The 19,108-nt window shown below is 42.3% G+C and overlaps 1 protein-coding gene across 12 annotated transcripts in view; it reads left to right on the top strand.

The window, feature by feature from the left end:
* The first annotated feature begins 14,463 nt into the window (after nucleotides 1-14,463).
* The window catches only part of LOC126403239 (membrane-associated guanylate kinase, WW and PDZ domain-containing protein 1-like), a 140,001-nt gene continuing 135,356 nt past the window's right edge, over nucleotides 14,464-19,108 (top strand). For 6 of the 12 annotated variants that reach the window (XM_050065795.1, XM_050065798.1, XM_050065797.1 and 3 more), the window contains exon 1: nucleotides 14,468-15,231. In XM_050065795.1, the coding sequence (XP_049921752.1) occupies nucleotides 14,934-15,231 (298 nt within the window). In that variant the 5' untranslated portion in view covers nucleotides 14,468-14,933. Of the gene's footprint in view, nucleotides 15,232-19,108 lie in introns of all 12 variants that reach the window. The other 6 variants (XM_050065800.1, XM_050065799.1, XM_050065802.1 and 3 more) reach the window with 2 other exon arrangements.

Genomic DNA, 19,108 nt, shown 5'->3' on the forward strand with positions numbered 1-19,108 from the left:
CTTTGGACTGTGGGAGGAAGCCGGAGTACCCGGAGAGAACCCACGCTGACACGGGGAGAGCATACAAGCTCCGCACAGAGGGGCTCCCACACCCGGGATCGAACCTCCAACCCTCTTGCTGTGAGGCAACAGTGCTAACCACCACACCACTGTGCCGCCCACTTTCTTTTTATACAGAATATAAAGAATCTTTTAAGATAATGACACCAAATATAATAAGAGTTCACTTCGGGTGCTTTCACACATGTAGTTCGGTTCATTTGGTCACACCAGAGGGAAAAAATGACACATTGTTGTATTTTAGTTCTGGTTCGATTCCTGTCACACTGACTTTTTGCAAACAAACCAAGAGGAGTAAACATGAAGTTCTACTGACTGACAGGTAACTTGATGATTGGACAGTTTGTCCTCCTTCATCATCAGGATCCACATGGGAAAATCAATTCAATCAATCAATTTTATTTATAAAGCCCAATATCACAAATCACAATTTGCCTCACAGGGCTTTACAGCATACGACATCCCTCTGTCCTTTGGACCCTCGCAGTGGAAAAAAAAAACTCCCCCAAAAAAACCTTTAACGGGGGAAAGAATCAAAGTCTGATGACTGACAGACATTCATGCAGCAGCACTTAATCCCTCTAAAGTGTTTATATTAATATTCTTATGTTTCACAAAGAGCTTACAGAGAAACAACTGATTGGAAGCATTATTAATAGGCTCTTATTAGACTGCAAATTAATCGCATGTTATGAATAATGACTAACAAAGAGACAGGATGAGAAGGAGTCTTGCACAGTAATGATTCAGGCCTTAGTACTGTCACACACTTTTTAATGGACTTACTGGACAAAGTACAGAGTCGGATACAATGATGGTAGTTTTAACAGCTTTTGCAGGGAAAATACCCTCACTAACGTACATATGTTTTACCGTGGTTACATGTATGCATTAGCATAAATAGGTTATGGAGTATCCATATTCAGATAGACAGATTTCCTGATCAGCAGATGGATTTTTAATTGGTTTAGCTGTTGAAATCATGCTGACATCCCATATCTGCTATCATAAAATCCTGTGGTTGGTTTGTTTCTTTCACACAACAAACAAACAGCACCAGAGTTTGTTTGGAAGCGGACCAAGACCACCATTTTAAGCGGTCTCGGCTTAGTTGTTTGGGCCACACCAGGATTCAATTTACAGCTTTCACACCAGCCCAAATGGACCTGAGTTTGTTTTAACCGAACCAAACAGGTTAGATGTGAAAGCATCCATGATAATTACCAAGAGAAAGCTCTGCACATACCCAGGCTAACTGTTTAATCCTGTTTCCAGTCTTTGTGCTAAGCTAAGCTAACAGTCTCCTGGCTGTGACTTCATATTTAACAGACAGATTTGAAACTGTATCTGTCAACTCAAATGACGATTAGTCCTCTAAAGCTTGTCAGTTACTACCAACTGCCAAATATGACGCTCGGTCAGTGGCACTCGGCACATACTTATTTTAAGCCAAGCCATGATCTATTTTTTTCGATACATAATCATGTGGTTTTGTTGCTTAAACCTCAGAAAGTAAAGCTACAAAGTTTTTACCTACATTCTCAATTTATTTTGAGAAGACACTGCAAACATTTATCAAGTACATCTCCTGTGAAAACTGAGTTTATTTTGAAATGACACAATGCATATAACAAGTGTACATTGACATGCTGGCCCTGAGCGTCCAAAACTGATGCAAGAGGGGTACGTAGAGCGTCATGTTTGACGTCTAGGGTCACCGCCCTGAGTTGGGAGTGAGACAGTGTAACTTACACACATCGACTGTTAGCAGAGATACTGTAGAGGAGGAATATTTGGGTTGTGTAAGTGTTCATAAGAAGCTCTAATGAGCACTCAGTGAAAGCGTGGCACTATTATTAAGACACTCACTTCAGCTGAGAGCAAAACATCAAAATCAGTCGAGAGGAAAACGATTCACATCAGTCCGGTCCTCACATCTCTGAGTGCTCTTCATCTGAAAAACACACGCTGACGTTCGCTCTATTTTTAGCTCAAAGATTCTTACTTTGCTTTTATACAGGTTTGCTGAATATCATCATTTGTTTCTCTCTCCTTGGCCTTATGTTTATGCAGTTTGACTTTAGTGGGTGTTTTTGATTTCCTTTATCTGGTCAGTCACAGTCATTATTAAACAGCATCACCTCCTGAGAGCTAATTTACCTGTTCGCTCCAGTCTGTTAGCAGGTGTTGAGACTCTAAAATAAAAAGCTAGATGAAGTGGTTTTGCGGATCATAACTGGGAGGTTTAAATCAGCATATGGAAACAGTTTGTTACATCAGAACCGAAGAAATTAGGCCATAAAACACATTGAGCGCATGTCATAGACACACGAGAGGCATTACTGTGAAGGTAAAACACACAGATGCTCTCACTGGAAGCACATAAAAGCACAAAAGAAAAGAAGAAGAGCTCCATATAATCACTTCCTGATGAAAAGAACAAGCCACTTAACAGGATGGAGTTTAGATAATAAACAATTCAAAATGGATTTATGTCTTTTTCATGTTACATCTTTGGATCTTTTGATTATGGAGTGTTTGATTGAAGTGTCTAATTATGCTACAGAATCTAAGAATTAGGTTTAATTACATTGTTGTCCGTCTCAAGAGGATGTGCAGTGTTTGTGTGGATATGTGATGTTTGATGGAAGAGAGTTGTGGCGGCATCTCGGAACAAATGAAACACCTTTTTGATGCCTGTTGTGAAAGATCTCAGCTATCGATCTCAGACGCAGCTGCAGTCTTGTCTTGGTGAAAACAAGTAGCCTACATAAAAACGTACAAGTCAGTGCAGATCATCTACTGCGGTTAATTGACTTCTTTTAACTTGTCTGCGTTGTCTAAATATAAAATCTGTCATATATTGTCCCACATACGGTATAGCTGTACCTTCAGGTATTAAACTGTCAGTGCTCATCAGGTAGATTGAAGAAGCCTCAAAGGCAGAAATGTCCCTTATTTGTCATTCACACCCCGTGAGATTTTATAGACAGAGATTAAAATAGGAAATGTGAGCGTATGGTTTAATTCAGTGGCAATATTGCTCATTAACATACATTTATATCTTGCAGAATGGAAACTCAAATTTGATTTAAATGTGTCCACATGATCCTCAACAGGAAATCAATTGAACATCATGATTTTAGAGTTACACACTGCCAGCAGTGAGTGCTCGTGTTCAGTTGTTGCCTTGTAAGCTGCTGAACACAAACTTCAAACACATGACGCGTGAGGAAATCCATCCCCTCCTGCTTCACACAACAGCTCATAGTTTGTGATAAAACTTTGTGTCCACTTCACCGGCTGAGAACTGTGAGCCACTGTAATAACAAGTAGAGGTGGAAGAAAACCGCATTATCTCCTTCACTGAAATATTTTTAAACCGAGCATGAGGTCTGCGGGTGATGTGGATCTCGTGGCTGCTAATAAAATACATCAGGGTGAAATCTTGTGTGTTAGCGTGGCAGCAGGGAGACGTGTTTGTATGTGTACCAGTGGTGGAGGAAGTGCTCAGAATCTTAAAGTACCTCAAAGTATAAATACTCAAAAAAGTTCAGTTGCAGCATGAACTTGTTTTTCAAAAATGTTACAGTAAAGCATCATTAAAATGTACCTTACAAACTGTTGATCATTGTTTTGTATGTAAAATTGTCTGCAAAGTAACTAGAGTGCCGACTACAGCTGTCAAATACATTTACTGGACTAAAAAGTACAATGTTACGGAGTGGTTACAGCCCTCCTAACCCTTGGGACCTTTGTTGTATGTAGTTTTCTCTCCCCCCTAATTCTACACTTTCTTCTGTCAAATAAAGGCAAAAAATGTCTATTATAAAAATCCTCAAAACAAAAATACAGTATTAAAATATAACAATATTTCCTCCTCAGTAGCACAAAATTGGAATACTTAAACCTGTATTAACAGATTTTTTTGACAACACAAAACCAGTTGTAATGAACCCTCTCAGGGCCGCTGTCACAATGATGTCACTTTATAAGCTGGAGGCAAAACACGATTCACTACCACAGGGCTGTAGGCTACATAGGAGTCTTAAAATATCATCTTGCTGTGTTATTGGGAGCCAGAATAGAAGGAGTCATGGCCCAAACTTAAATTTTATTTCATAAAAGCCGCCACTGCCCGTCAACAAAACTTCAGTTTTCACAAGAAAATTTACCATTTACATACAGTCTCTTTCAAAATAAAAGCACTATGTCAGTACAACACCGTGAATTGACATTTTTTTCCTCCAACAACTAACGTACGTAGTTGGGTTTAGGCAAAAAACAAACAAACACGTGGTTAGGTTTAGAAGAAAAGGAACAGGGTTTGGCTTTAGAATCTTGCGGGACACCAACCACTCTTCCATGTGAAAGTTGGTGTTGGCTGGCCGCCTTAACTTTCGTTCTCGTCCCGCCGTGTTTCCCCCTGATGCCGCTGAGCACTGTTAAACTATAACGGCAACTGGCCGTGTTTCATGCCAATGTTAAAGGATGGCGTGGACGTGAGGCGGGGTTGGAAAAGCAGTGATGTCTTGCTAAAAAAGAACCCTTTTTGTGGCACTATCCCAGCTGATGGGTTGCTACAAAACACCTACATTTGGGGCAGTGGTGTAAGTTACACTGGGCCCAAGTGCACACTATTGTGCACATTGTCCCATCACGATTAGAGACTTGACATTGGATAACATCAACATACATATTACCCAGCAATCGTCATTGCATATCTGTACCTAACAAAAAAATACCAAAGAAAATAAGAAATCATTCATTTAGTTTAACATTTTTAATATTTTTTTATAGTTATAGAAAAGGTTTTTTTTTTTAGAATAGTTGATTTATAGTTATAGAATAAGCATATAATTTTGTTATAGACACAACTGACTATTTTACAAAAAGAAAACCTAAACATGGCGGAGATGGGTTTGCCTTTTTCAAGGGCATATATATAGCAAATGGCACTGGTTTTAATTTCTTCTTTGAACATGCATATTTTCAAGGTGGCCCATTCTCCACCCAACACATTGTTGGAGTCCCCACACTCTATGAGCCTACTCACCTTTCAGGCCCCCATAGCAACCCCACTGCCTGTACTGTCTATATTTACACCCCTGGTCTGGGGCCTCAAAAGCTGAGGGAAACACAGCAATGACTCACCAAAACACAACTGGTTTGGTTGTTTGTTGGTCTTGCACAGTGGTCTGCAGCTCGTCCGGTGTCCCACCTAAGTAACACCCACCATCCTATCATTCTCCCGATGTCAAAATTTAGCAGATAACATTGATACGATATGTATGAAACATGCAAATGTAACATATTTGTGGTTTGCAGAAAAAGACAAAGCCAGCATTTTCCTCTGGTGAGTGGGCTGGCCTGCTGCATCTGGAAATTATGTTTACTGAAGTGAACTACAACAGTGGGCTGAAAGATGCTGTAAAGCTTGGTCGAGATGAGACGAACTGCAGCTTTAAGTAAAGTACAATAGTCTCACAGTGGTACTTAATGTACAGGGCCTGAGTAAATACAGTAACCTCATACCACTGAGCATGCATAATGAACAACATAATAAACATTTTCATAACAAACAGCACACAGAGAAACACTCTGGGAATTTGCATGAATAACCAACTTCGCCTTTTTGAATTCTCATTGCTTTGCTTTTCCAGTCTAAAGTCAACACAGCCCTGTTCCCTGCATTGCTGCAATGTTCTCTGTGCCTGAATAATTCAATATTGCTCACTGTCTGCTCCTGTTGTGCTCTGCATGGTTAAGAACCAGTGAAGGGGAAGGCTCAATGCATGGGGACAGGCCTTGTTTTCTACGCCTGCAGCCAAGCGTGTGTCTTATGTAAGGGAGGGGGGTTGGATGGTCCAGAGTACAACATCCGCTGCATGACAACTCCTGTCGCTGTGTCATCCTGTGTCTTCCCCGTCCCTCCTCTCACTCTCTGTTAGTTATGAGCTCAGCAATGCCCTAATGTTAAATGAGTGGTCAAAATTATCGTCACAAACAGTTCCCTGCTGCGATATTTCATGTTCTGTCATTCTGTTGTCTTTGAGTCGTTCTGTGTTTCCATATCTTCCTTCAGCTCTTCATCTCTCTCCTCCCCAACCCCCCCGCCGCTCCCTGGTCTTCAGTTTGACAGGACAGTTATGATTACCACATGAGACTTCTTAAGGCGCACTTGCAGTTTGTCATTTATGTGTTTCCATCATGTGATTTTTGCCACATTTCACACGTGTGAATGCAAGAGAAGATCACGCTCATTAAAATGTAACTGCTGCCGCTCGCTGCATTTATTACAGGTTTCTCTAAAAGAGAAGATTTGAACCTTGTGTTCTGTGAGACATCTGGAATATGAGGATTCAGCTGGTAACTGCTGCATTATTTAACAAACCCTCCAGCCATGTTGCTTCGCAGGTGTACACGAGTCTGTTTCTCATGATTTCACAACACAAACACTTTGCCCCTCAGATGTTTTTGTGAATTACAAATAGCCGCTGATCACATCTTTGTGTCAATACCCCTTATATTGCACAGCCCGACTTTGTTTCTCAGGCCTCCCTGTGATTAAAACACTTCTTTACAATACACGTGATCGGACGCGCTCATCAAACGTGCAGCAGTATGAGGAACGCAGCGTGTGAGATACAAAGTCGAGGCATGATGGGTATTTTTTTCATGTGGAACAGAAATAAATCTTTCTAAACTCCAATGACCAGCTGTTCAACTGTGTTGCACTAATCTCTCTCACATGCACAAGAAGGTAACTGAAGGCATCAGCGTGACCAGTGCACACACAATGCTCACTAACTGGGACTTCACAGTGGCATTTCCTCAAAGGAGCTCTAACATTCATAACATTAATATAACAGCAGACAGCTATTTGCTGTGTAAAGATATGGCGGAATAATGGCATCCTGACCACAGCATTAAGTCACGCTCCCTCTGTGTGTGGTGTAATCTGAGTTTCCCTGTTTGTTGTTGTGGTAGCCGCACATGCAAACTCTGCACTGCGCTTATATGGCATAGCGCCCACCCTCCAGTTCGCCACCAGGTCAACACTGTTTGCGCTGTTCGCACTGTTAGCTGCTAGCTTCTAGCTGCTAGCTGCTAGCCCATAGATTTTAATAATGACTAGACACTGGACACCAAGATGGCCCCTGTTCTCTCCAGTTGAGTTGCTCGCCTGGTGCATATGCCAGAAAAGTTTACTTCTGTGGCGTGCAGCCCACTGCATTTGCGTTAGCGTTGCCAGGTAGGAAATGTAGTATTATCGTACCAGAGACTAAAAATGATCGTATTTTGTGGGCGTCGGTGGTTTAGTGGTAGAGCAGGCGCCCCATGTACAAGGCTGTTGCCGCAGCGGCCTGGGTTCGGGACCAGCCTGTGGCCCTTTGCTGGATGTCTCTCCCCCCCTCACGCTTACCTGTCCTGTCCATTAAAGGCAAAATGGCCAAAAAATATCTTTAAATTTTTTTTTTTTTTCCGTATTTTGAGGGAAATTTTCATACACCTGTCATAACCAAAATAACAAGCCTACTTTCAGCGGCACTCATCATCCTTGCTTCTGTTTTTCCTCTTCTTCTTCTTCCTCTGTTTTGAATCTCATTCTCGCTTGACTTCCTGACGGGTCCTAGCGTCTCATGGGGCAGCTGCAGCTGACCAGCCAATCGTGCTCATTTTTCTGAGACAAACGTCGCCCGTATCTCACGCTAAGCAAAACGAGATTGTCTGGAAACATGTCACATGGGAACAGATGCCTTCAGGGTTCACAAAAAAACTCCGGCATACTGATTACAACCACACATTCACGAAATGGTCAAATTATTGTACATTTGGCCTTTTTTGGGATTATTGATCGTACATCATACAGAGGGCCAAATTAAAGTACATTTGGCCTTTTTTGGGATTACTGATCGTGCAGAGGGCCAAATTATCGTACAAATACGATAATTATCGTACACCTGGCAATACTGATAAGCGTAGTGTTTCACCCACTGGCCCCTCCCATGAGTTCCTGCTCAGCTCATAGACTTTACACTGTGATGACGTCACAGATTTTTAAAATGCTCGAGTAATGTTTTACAAATATAAAACCACCATGGCTCAAAAATTAGAAAATAGAAATAGTCACAATTTACTTTTAAGAGACTTTTAAGCTTTTCCAAGCCATATGGCAATGTGTCCCAATACAGTCACTGGAGCAGAGCGAGCTCTTTAATTCACCAATTGATGATCAATATTTCTGAAGGAAAGCAAACTATCATTTCACACTCCAGTCTGTCACAAATGTGAATTGTTTCCAAGAACAAATTGCACATCTTTTTTTCCTGTTACAGTGAGATTAAATATTTTATGTATTAGCTGAGCGGGTATTTCAGTCTCCCACAGGACACCATATGCACGGACGGAGAAAGAAGAACATGTTACATCGAAACTATTTTTAGACTCTATAAAAACATGTTTGAACTCCTTTCCTCTAATGTCTGATTCATAAAGCATGAATAAAGTCAGATAGGCAAAGAATAAACTACTATAAGTAAGAGCATGTTCTGCAAAGTGAATGATGTGACTCAGTGAAACACCTTGAGTCTTTTTGTTGTCACCGGCGAGAGCTTTGATGCAGTGTCTTTTGACCGCCATGACAGATCAATACAATGTTTGACTTGCTGGTTAATGTTTAATTACTATGTATTGATTGTGGACTCATGGCATTCCTGAGGTTTGGACAGCCAATTACTGTCACTCATAAAACTAAACACTCTGTGTTACACAATTCTGGAGGAATTACATTCATTATATCACCGGTTGTTGCTGCGGGCTCGCCTTCATGTAGCACTCAAAGTCCTGCTTTTTTTTATCTGTCGTAACATAGTGACCAGGGAAACAATGTGTTAGTGTGTACTTTCTGTTCTTGGAGAAACAGTTTGTACAAATTATTAAACTCGTCTGGAGTCAACAGAATAAACACAGAGTGGAGCATTGAAGTTTTCTTTTGATTACTGGTGGAAATGGGCCTTCATTATGTGATCTGTTCAGAGAGAATAAAAATACTACCAAGGATACTTTATCTGACAACTGTAATCATAATAAAAAATCTTGTTTCTAACAGTCTAAAACTGATTTACAGAGTACCTCACTGTGACATCCATAAACATGAAGCTGTTAATGGTTCACTCACACAGATGTTTTCACTTTCCTGATTACACGTCTCCTCAGGACTTGACTGGCCTGACCTGCCTCACTTTCCTGTAGAAGCTGTTAAAGGAGTAGTTCACCATTTTGGGAAATACACATATCCACTTTCCAGCTGAGAGCTAGATAAGAAGATTGACACCACTCTCTTGTCTTGTTTGTTGAATACGAAGCTACAGCTAGCAGCTGATTAGCTTCAGGAATGAGCGGTACATCATTATCTGTATTTGTGTCTTTATCTGTTTAACTAAGGGCCTGTCCCAATACCCACACTTCCCCTAGAAATACCCACTTGCACTTGGTTGTGCACATTCACGTTTAGGCTAGTGGTGTCCCAAAACAGAATTGAGGTAGTGGAAGTGGTTTCCAAGGGAGCCCCGACCCACACTTACAGCTAAGAGGAAGATGAAATTTCCCAGAACACCTTGCAAAGTCAGCAACTTCGGCAAGTTTTGGAAAACAATTTGTTACTGTACAATCAGAATGTAGGCTATACAAACAACAGATGGTTGGACTAGCGTAAACTCATCAGCAACTCGGTTGAAGACAGCGTCAAAATATTTAAACAAATCGACTTACCCGAACAAAATTGATCAGAACAAGAAGACGTCGTAGGCGCCTCCTGTTTTCAGCATTTCTTCTCCGTTGATTCATCAGACGGAGAAGAATAAACCTAGAACACGCCACACCACAAGCGCTGAAGCCGGCATTTTCATTGCATCGCTACTACGCGTGACGTATGCCTGCACGTCGGCCATGCCAATTTGCATGAAGTGGTGTCTCATTTCTTAGGGAAAGATCTCTACCCTGATATTTCTCACTTCCCTCATCAAGGGTTATCTCGCAAATGAGGGCACTCAATACCAAGTGGAAGATTTAAGGGGCAGCAATGGGACAGGCCCAAACTAAATTTTCTATATCTGTTCTCGAAGTGGGTGGGGTTGAACCTGCAGTGGGTGGGATCTAACTTGAAAGTGGGTAGGACATAATCTAAAATTGTAATTTTAAGCCTGAAATTGATGATGGTTGATCAGAAGTTGCTATCTTACTATATCTTTCTTACTATATAATGATGAAGCAATATTACATCAATTGGCCAAAGGGGGGCGCTATAGCAACCGATTGAAATTGCAAACTTTGAATGGGCATATCTCATGCCCTGTATGTCGTAGAGACATGAAACTTTGCACAGAGATGCCTCTCCTCACGAGAAACAAATTTGCCTCAAGAACCCATAACTTCCAGTTATATAAATTTTCCGCCATTTTGAATTTTTTGAAAAACACTTAAAATCGATCTCTTCCTCGGAAGTTTGACCGATCTTTATGAAACTGGGTGAACATAATCTAGGGACCAATATCTAAAGTTCCCTCTTGGCAAAAGTTGGAAAACTTACTAAACCTGAGCTTCTATAAGGCAATGAATATTGCAGAGGGCGTGGCTCATCACATAAAGCTGTATAACATCTCAAGGGTTTCACCAATCACCACGCAACTTTGTAGGCATATGACCACACATAATCTGAGGGGACCCCTCCATTATTGACCCCATCAAACAAAATGGGGGCGCTAGAGAGCTAATTTCTTATCTAGGCCTAACCGCCACATTGATCTTTACTAAACTTGGTAGATATGTAGAACAGGACGCCTCAAGGTGACTGGAGAAATTTAACTCCAATTGGCAACTGGGTGGCGCTATAACAACAGAAAAATGCTTAAAAATGGCTAAAATGCGACTGATCGCTGTGGCTCCCCCTGTGGACCAATGTTGTTGTTTTTTTCTAAGTCATGGTATGGTATGCTGTACTCAATGGGTATGGACAAGTATTTATTATTTATTTGAGAACCATTTATATACAACAGTCTCAGAATTGACCCTAGGTTAATCTCATTCATGTATGAGCTGAGTTTCTCATCAGGAGGAGGAAGGGATGGTGGATGGTATGACACGAGACATCCGACAAGCAGGGGACCACTGTGCGAGACCAACGTTTCGGGATGTGTCCAACCATGTTGGTAGTGACCAACCTGGGCATTTTAAGCCAAAACATTATGTTTAAGTCGAACCCCACATTAACCACAGCGTTGTCACAACATAGAACTTGAAATTGCAATGTAAAGTTTCAACAAATCTGCTACATATAAATGTAACATATCTGGTGATTGAGTTGAGAGTTTTCAGATGATGGTTTAATAACAGGGCTGTATGTGAGGAACAGTGCTCACCTCACCAGTCGGAGCACATCAGAGCTGGATGTGTGTCACATTCATGGGCCTGCAGCTGTTGGTTGTCCCCGCTGAGAATGTCATGTGACATGTGACTGGCAGAATGGAGCCCACTTTGCAGCACATAGAATAATGACAGACAGCGCGTCATGTATGTTGTCTTTACCAGACACTCACAGGTACATCAATGTAACACAGACCGCGTAAAGGAAACAGATAATGATGGCTATATTCTAGCCAAGACAAATATGGTCTATATGACTATCGGGAGAGGTAAAAGTGACACAGTTGAGTCAACATGAACACTCCCAGCACTCAACACTGAGATGTAATGGGATGGAAAGCTGCCTTTCATGCACAGCTATCCAGGCCACTGCCCTCGCAGCCTGTGGTAGAGTGCCAGTTACTGTACTTTATCTGAACAGGCAGGAAACACAGAGAGCCTGTTTTTCCCCTGCAGTGGCATGTGTTTCTCACCTGATCCCCCCGTCGCTCTTTTCCTAAGTGCAGATATTCATATCATTATGTCTCTGTCAAACATCAACAATGGGTCCTTTGACTTTCACTAAAAATCACATTGGTTTGGCTTCTGCTTTGGGCTGTCGCAGGAAAACTTATTTGAACTATGAAGTGTGAACTTTGCAGGAAAGAAAAAGTCTGAGCTTGTCAAGAAGACTAAAATACAAACCTAATATGAAATGTATACGTTTACAATAAGCTACTATAAGTGTGTGGGGGTTGTGTGTGTCTTTAACCCTTTGCAAAGGTGAGGTTAATGTGACAAAGGGTGCAGCTCCACTCTGTCTGAGACACTACGACTTATAATCAGGCAGGTTTACAGGATGATGGTTTGAATTGGTGTTTAAAGGTTATTTATAAAGACACAACTTTAAATATTTGCTTTAGAAATAATGATTTAATTCATCCACAGAAAGGTGACAAAAAACACCCCCCACAGGTACAAACACTCCTCTGCCCATCAAGTGAGCTCATTGTTGAACTGGATTATTGTTGGTGGAGAGGGAACTGCCTGGGCCTCGTACTCGGGTAGTTCTATCCATAATAATGCAAAACATTTTACTGGTTGATTATTTGTTTTGTACTGCAGTCAAGTACAGTTTTGAGGCACTAGAATATTTTTTATTTTATGTAACTTTATACTCAACAGAGGGAAACATTGTCCCTGCTTCTCTGCTACAGCTTTGCAGATTAAAGTTTACACACAAAATATAATTCTATGTTGTATATAAGTAGTTAAAATGACCTTGGACACACTTGAAGTCAGTTTGCATTGTGCTGAAAATACTTAACACATTTCTTATTACCGTAAAACTTCAGTTAAGAGCCCAGTCTCTGTTAAATGTCCAGTCCCTTTTACTAGCCCAGTGTGACTACTCATTTTGCCTGTCTCAACTGACCTTTTACTAAGCCCTGTCCCTTTGTGATGGTCCGACAAGCTGTCAGAGTAAGCATGGAGCCCACACTGTCATTAACTGCACTCCCTGAAGAAATATTACCATATTTTGGAAAAAATGAAAGAGTGATTCCAGAGAGAAGCAGACAGAGGGGTCTACAGTGTGTGTTTGAAGGATATATCCAGGATGTCAAACTGACTCAGCAGCAACAACAGGTTAAAAAGACAAAGATAGTTAGAAGCTAAAGCCGAACTATAGGCTACAGATCACAGTGTAAAAGTGAACCACCACATCACTGCTGATCGCCACACAACACAATGAATATAAAGGGAAACTTTGCTGATATTGAACCAGCTGTGTGGCATCGCAGTGAGTGCAGATGAACAGTGTTTGGCTTCACCCTCTGTGCTGCTGCCAGCACCCGGATCTCTGCCGCTGGACCGGCAGGGATCTCCAAGGGAAGTCAAACAACGTTCATCTGCGCACACTGTGATGCCACACAGCTGGTTGAATATCAGCAAAGTTTCCCTGCTTCCCTTCACTGGTTCCTGTACAGCAGGGTCGGTCTTTATTCAGTGTTATAATCATTAAAAAGCAAAAGCAGCATGTGTATACATTCAGTAGGCTATATCTTCAGTAGCTAGCTAGCTAACCCTACACTTTTCAGGGTTTGATTTTGGTTTTGGAACAGGGAAGAAACGTATATCTTTTTCCAACCTCTCCAGGTAACGAGTATCATTAATACACGACGTGCCCCAGGCACAACATTTAGCTCCAAATCCACAAAACCAGCCTGAAAATGAAGGAAATCTGAAATGATTGCATTAGAGTCAATGGAGCACAGCTGAGTTGTTGTCGGCCCCTGGTCTGAGCCGGCCCGATGCTACGTTACGATTGGCCAGTCTGCATCTGTGGGTGGAACTTAACAAAAGGTCAGTTCCCCAGACCTACATTGCATGAGTCACCCCCTCCATTGCTAAAATGAAAGCTACGCCCCTGCTTCTTTTACAAATGTTATCACCAGAGAAAGGCTGAAGGGAGGCCTTACGCCTGAATTTGCCTTTAGGGCCTACTACAAGAATAAATCCTACTACTATAAATAACAATAATAATAAACTATATAAGTATATCTAAATTAAACTTATTTCATTGAGTTGTTTTCTATTGTCTGTGTGAGGAGTGTTAAAACTATGTTGGGCAAATTGATGCAAATACTCATTTAAACTTGTCCTGGAGCTTTTGCTCTGAGCATGTCACCTTCATAATGAAAGTGTGCCTGAATAAAGTCTCCTCCTGGCTCCTCTGGCACCTTCTGGTTTGGAGTTTGAACCATCAGCCTCCGCAAAGCTGCAGCTCTGCTCTCTGCAGAGGGAAAGTGGGCTCTGTGGTGAGGCTCCATTATTTATGAATAAGGACTAAATGCTGGAGCTCCTGGGGGGATTAGACGCGGAGATCGCTGTAATCCGTTTGGAAACTCGTGCGGGGAGGAGCTTCAGGACCCGGTAGGTGTGGGGTCGGGGAGGATTTTCCCTCGTGGAGTAGCAGCTGGACGCATGCGCCCCCCTCCCACTATTCCTCCATCCACAGCGCAGGAGCAGAGGATGAACTTGTCGCGTTACCTGCTTAAAGGCGCCGCCGGGTGCGTGAATAGCCCAACCTGCACACGGGATAGGTAAATGTTTGCTTGTGGAAAGTTTAAAAAAGGGAAAATACTCGACAGAAACTTGAAGATTAATAAGGATAAGAGTGTTTGGATGCAAAGCGGACAGTAGAGGAACAGCCAGAGAGGAATCAGAGCGCGTGTTGTTGTCAAAGATGCGGAAACAACAACAGAAGCGACAGCAATCTGGATTTTGATCCACTGGGATCTTTCCTCAGCGCCGGGGAGCAGCATGGCTTGGCTCAGGAGGAGGGTGAAAATGTTCCAACTTGGAGTGACACCCGAACAACCTGAAGTTTTCTGCCTGCTGGGACTGTCTCTGTGCTATGGTTTTTACACCATCCCGCGGAATTAACGGGTTGTTGGAGCAGAGTCATCATGTCAAAAGTCATTCAGAAGAAAAACCACTGGATCAACAAAGTCAACGACTGCCTGGTGATCCGGGACGCGTGCGGGGAGCTGAATGTGGAGCTGCGCGGCGGAGCGGAGAATGGAGAGTTTCCGTACATCGGGCAAGTTAGGGAGGATGCTGTGGTTTACCAGGACGGTAAACTGTGCGACGGGGAGCTGCTGCTGGAGGTGGAAGGGCTGCCTGTGTCTGGATTACCTCTCTATGACATTTTAACTGTGATTAACTGCTGCAAAGGTCCTGTCAGGTTGAAAACTGTGCGTCAAGGTAAGAGAAAACTGATCCAAGCCCCCAGTATCCTCCTGTGTGTGTGTCTCCATGTGTGTGAGTGAGATTAACGCTCACGCACAAAAGAGTCCCAGTGGAAGTTGTTTTATAATTGCCATGTGGCACAGCATTATGGGCACATAACAAAATGGTGATGCGTGTGTGAAGTAGGGCAGAGGGAGGAACGCACGGTGCTGCTGTGCTGCTCATCTTCTCCTCCAACAGCAGCCTGGAGTTTCCACACACTTTGACATGAAGCTGCCCTGACAGTCCTCCTGCCCTCATTTGTCTAACATTGCTGCTAAAGCCACTGTGGGTCAGACCTGCGGGGTCACAGATTAGGCCACTTACAAAGACCGCCAGCTCCAGAGCTTCATCTGCACTCAGCACTTAAAGCACACACACACACACACACACACACACACACACACACACACACACACACACACACAAACTGTCTGCTGCCACTCCTCTGACATGATACCTTTACTTTCTCTGCCAAAGGCTCAAAGGCCACTGTCGCCCTATGTGGCTTGTTGTTTTCTCTACTGATAGTAGCAGTGTCCCATCTGTGGTTTAGATTTTCACACTGCTTCTCTCTTTCTAGGGCTTCAATTACCAATTATTTTCATTATCAATTAATTTATGTATAATTTTCTTCACTTTATCGATAATTTGGTTCAGGAAGTGTCAAAAAATTACAGTTCAAAACTCAAAGATGTTAAAGGTCCAGTGTGTAGGATTTAGGGGGATATAATGGCAGAAATTGAATGAAATATAATACCATAAAACTTAAATTAAAAGCCCAGTTCCTTTTACTGGCCTGGTGTGGCTACACATTTTGACAAATAAACATCTGTCTCAGTTAGACGCCTGGTCTGGTTGCCAAGCAGTTCATTTTTTTAATAGATTGTCTTCAGATGTATAAAAGCAGGTTGTTGGCTACCTCAAATTATGTGTCCATTCCTCGATTACCCTGTAAGTTATTCATATTTTCTTTGGTTGGTAAGGGTCCAACAGGATAAACTTCGGTTGTGTCGGTATGCCCTGTGCTGTAACTCTCTGTCTCTGATCTGTCGGAGCTAGATCAAATTATTGATTCATAATTGATATATTATCTGAAGCTTATAAAAGTAATGTTCATACTGGTTTAAACAAACAGTTAGATCATATTTCCCATCTTTGCTGAGCAGCAGTTTTGTGTGAAAGGAATTAAAGGCCTGTCCCAAATATAGACCCATTGATTTCAGTGATTTAAGCAAATAATAGGCCGGGTTAGAGTGTTTTCTTTTGTGTATAATCACATGAAAATACGAATTGTGTTTTTGTTGCATTGGAATGAGCTGTTTATATCTAGGGAGCGGGTCCTCGCCCACGGAGATTGCCGTGTTGCACCGCCATGTTTCTACAGTAGCCCAGATCAGAGAAACCAAACACTGTCTCTAGACAGGGCCATTTGCAAGTCCAGTTGCGTTCGATTCAGTTGCCTTGAGACAACTATGACCTGGATGAATGAGAATATCAACAGGCATTTGCGTTTTCCTTTTCATGTCGGCCATTGTAGTTAGCAGCCCTCCGCGATGAGCATCATCGGAAAAACTTTGCTTTTTTTTTACGTGAAACTGCTTTAATCAGTGTTTTTACCAGTTTAACTCACGCAGTTTATTTGCTTTAGAGAGGAAGAGAGCTCTGCTGATAATTTAGCTCATGTAAAAAACCTGCTGAACGTCTGGATCTGAAGTTATCGGAGAAAAAAAGGTGAGGACGGAGGAGCAGGTGCTAGGTCAGCGGCCCGTATCAGGCATGCCAGAAAGCGTCAACAATATATTGTAACGTGAAACTGCTTTATTCAGTGTTTTTACCAGTTTAAATCACTGAGGAGTTTGTTTTGGAGAGAAAGAGACCTCTGCGGTTAATTCAGCTCCCAGTAAAAACCTCCTGAATGTGTGAGTCAGAAATAAGGTGAGCACATTCAGCTCCCGGGAAAAACCTCCTAGAATCCACTAAATCCCCTTAAATCTTACACACCGGACCTTTAAGTTTACGGTGATATATGAGAAATAGAAGCAGTAAATGTTACCACTGGAGTCACTGGAACCTGAGAATGTGTTGCAGTATTTCCCTACGTTTGTGAGAGCTGCACACTTAATAGAACTATTACTTAAATGGCAGTCTCTATATACGGACTCTACATTCAGTGAATGTAGATTCCGTAGGCAAACCCCGGAGATCTTGCCTCCGGAAGAAGAGCGGAAGAGCCCTGATTTCCGGTGCTAAGCGGTTTGTAGTCCGCGTGATATTGACCAATCACGTTTGAGCCGGCTGCAGTTGTTGCCAGGTGAAACGCTCCGCGCAGTGAACTAACAAGACGGAACATAATTGGCGTCACTGCAAACTCTGAATCCATCACAATGGTTCAGCATATTTACTTATATACAAACGGAAGTCGGAAACGGAAATTTGCCTCCTCAAACTGGAATGCCAAAAAATCGGGGGTCTGCCCCCAGAGGCTGTATTGCCGTCTGACGCCGAATACAGACGATGGGTTCCGAGAATGCTTAAATGGCTATATCCAAATTGCAGGAGCTGTAATTTTTTGCTAAGGGTAACATGTGTCACAACATGCCATTATAAATGCAGCATTGTGGTGCTACAGATATGCCCCCGCCTATTATTCATAATCGGAACGTAAAAGAACATGCTTGTTTGGTACAGACCCCAGCAAAAATCATATCATCATATTATATTTTTTTCAGTGAAAATTAAATGCAAAAATTCTCACTACTAAAATGGCGACACATATTACAATTGCAATCTCCATCAAAAATAATCGCAATATGAATTTTTTTTTTTTTTGCATGTCGACATGTTGACATATTTTATCTGTCGATCAGCTAATCATTTAATTAACTAATCACTCCAGCTCTGCTTCTTCCTGTAAAGCAATGTTGTTTACGTTTACTGAGGGATGCTTTGTTTGTGACACCACTCACGGGCAGCTGGGGTTATTTCTGGAAGTGCTCCCTGCGTGTTAGATGAGCTTGACCCATTGCCCATGGTCTGCTGCATCTGCATCTGTCTGAGAGACAGCTAGAGGGAGAGGGATGCAGCCACTGATTCAAACTTATTTTTTTCTCCCAAGTGTCTCCAGTGTACTGTGCATGGTTTTTGTTGTTCTTCCTGTTGGCCAAATCTGGATGTTCTGTGACGCCTGAGTGAATACTGAAATCATGTTTCTCATTTCAAGTCAGAGGAGTTTCACCTCAGATGTCTCTTTCCACACACACACACACACACACACACACACACACGCTCACGTTCGCTCCCCTCGCTCACACACAATATTTGACAAAGCTCGCAGTGCTTATTCTCTGGGGAAATCATTAACTGCATTATATAACATCGGTTTAGTTTCAGTGTAGCATCGTTGCATTTCTGGTGTACTGTATGTCCATTAGTGGCTCCGCAGTGAGCGCTTGACCTCCAGAGCTGAAGTCACGACCCCTGGGACACGAGCTCAGCGCTAACGCTGCTTTGTGTCTGCAGAACAGGAGTTTGTTTGACATATGATCAGACCAGTGTTGCACCATGGGAGATTTTTAATGTATGGTTTTGTAATTATTCTAAACTCCTGTGGAAACACTTTGTAAAGACTGCTGCAGCACCCTGATTGTAGAAATGAAAGATGTCCTGAGTCGCCTTCACAGCTTTGTCATTAGTTTCTCGCACAAATTGTCAGATTCTCCTCACCTGTAATTAAAGTAGGGGGATACTCTTTGACTATCTGAGTAGCTCACAAGACCTCCATTGTGCCTCACAGTCTGCTGGGCTCCCATGCAGAACCGGTCAGAGATGGATCAGATCTCTCTCCTCTCCC

This window comes from Epinephelus moara, chromosome 16, assembly GCF_006386435.1.
Source record: "Epinephelus moara isolate mb chromosome 16, YSFRI_EMoa_1.0, whole genome shotgun sequence".
In the NCBI taxonomy this organism is placed as follows: Eukaryota; Metazoa; Chordata; class Actinopteri; order Perciformes; family Serranidae; genus Epinephelus; species Epinephelus moara.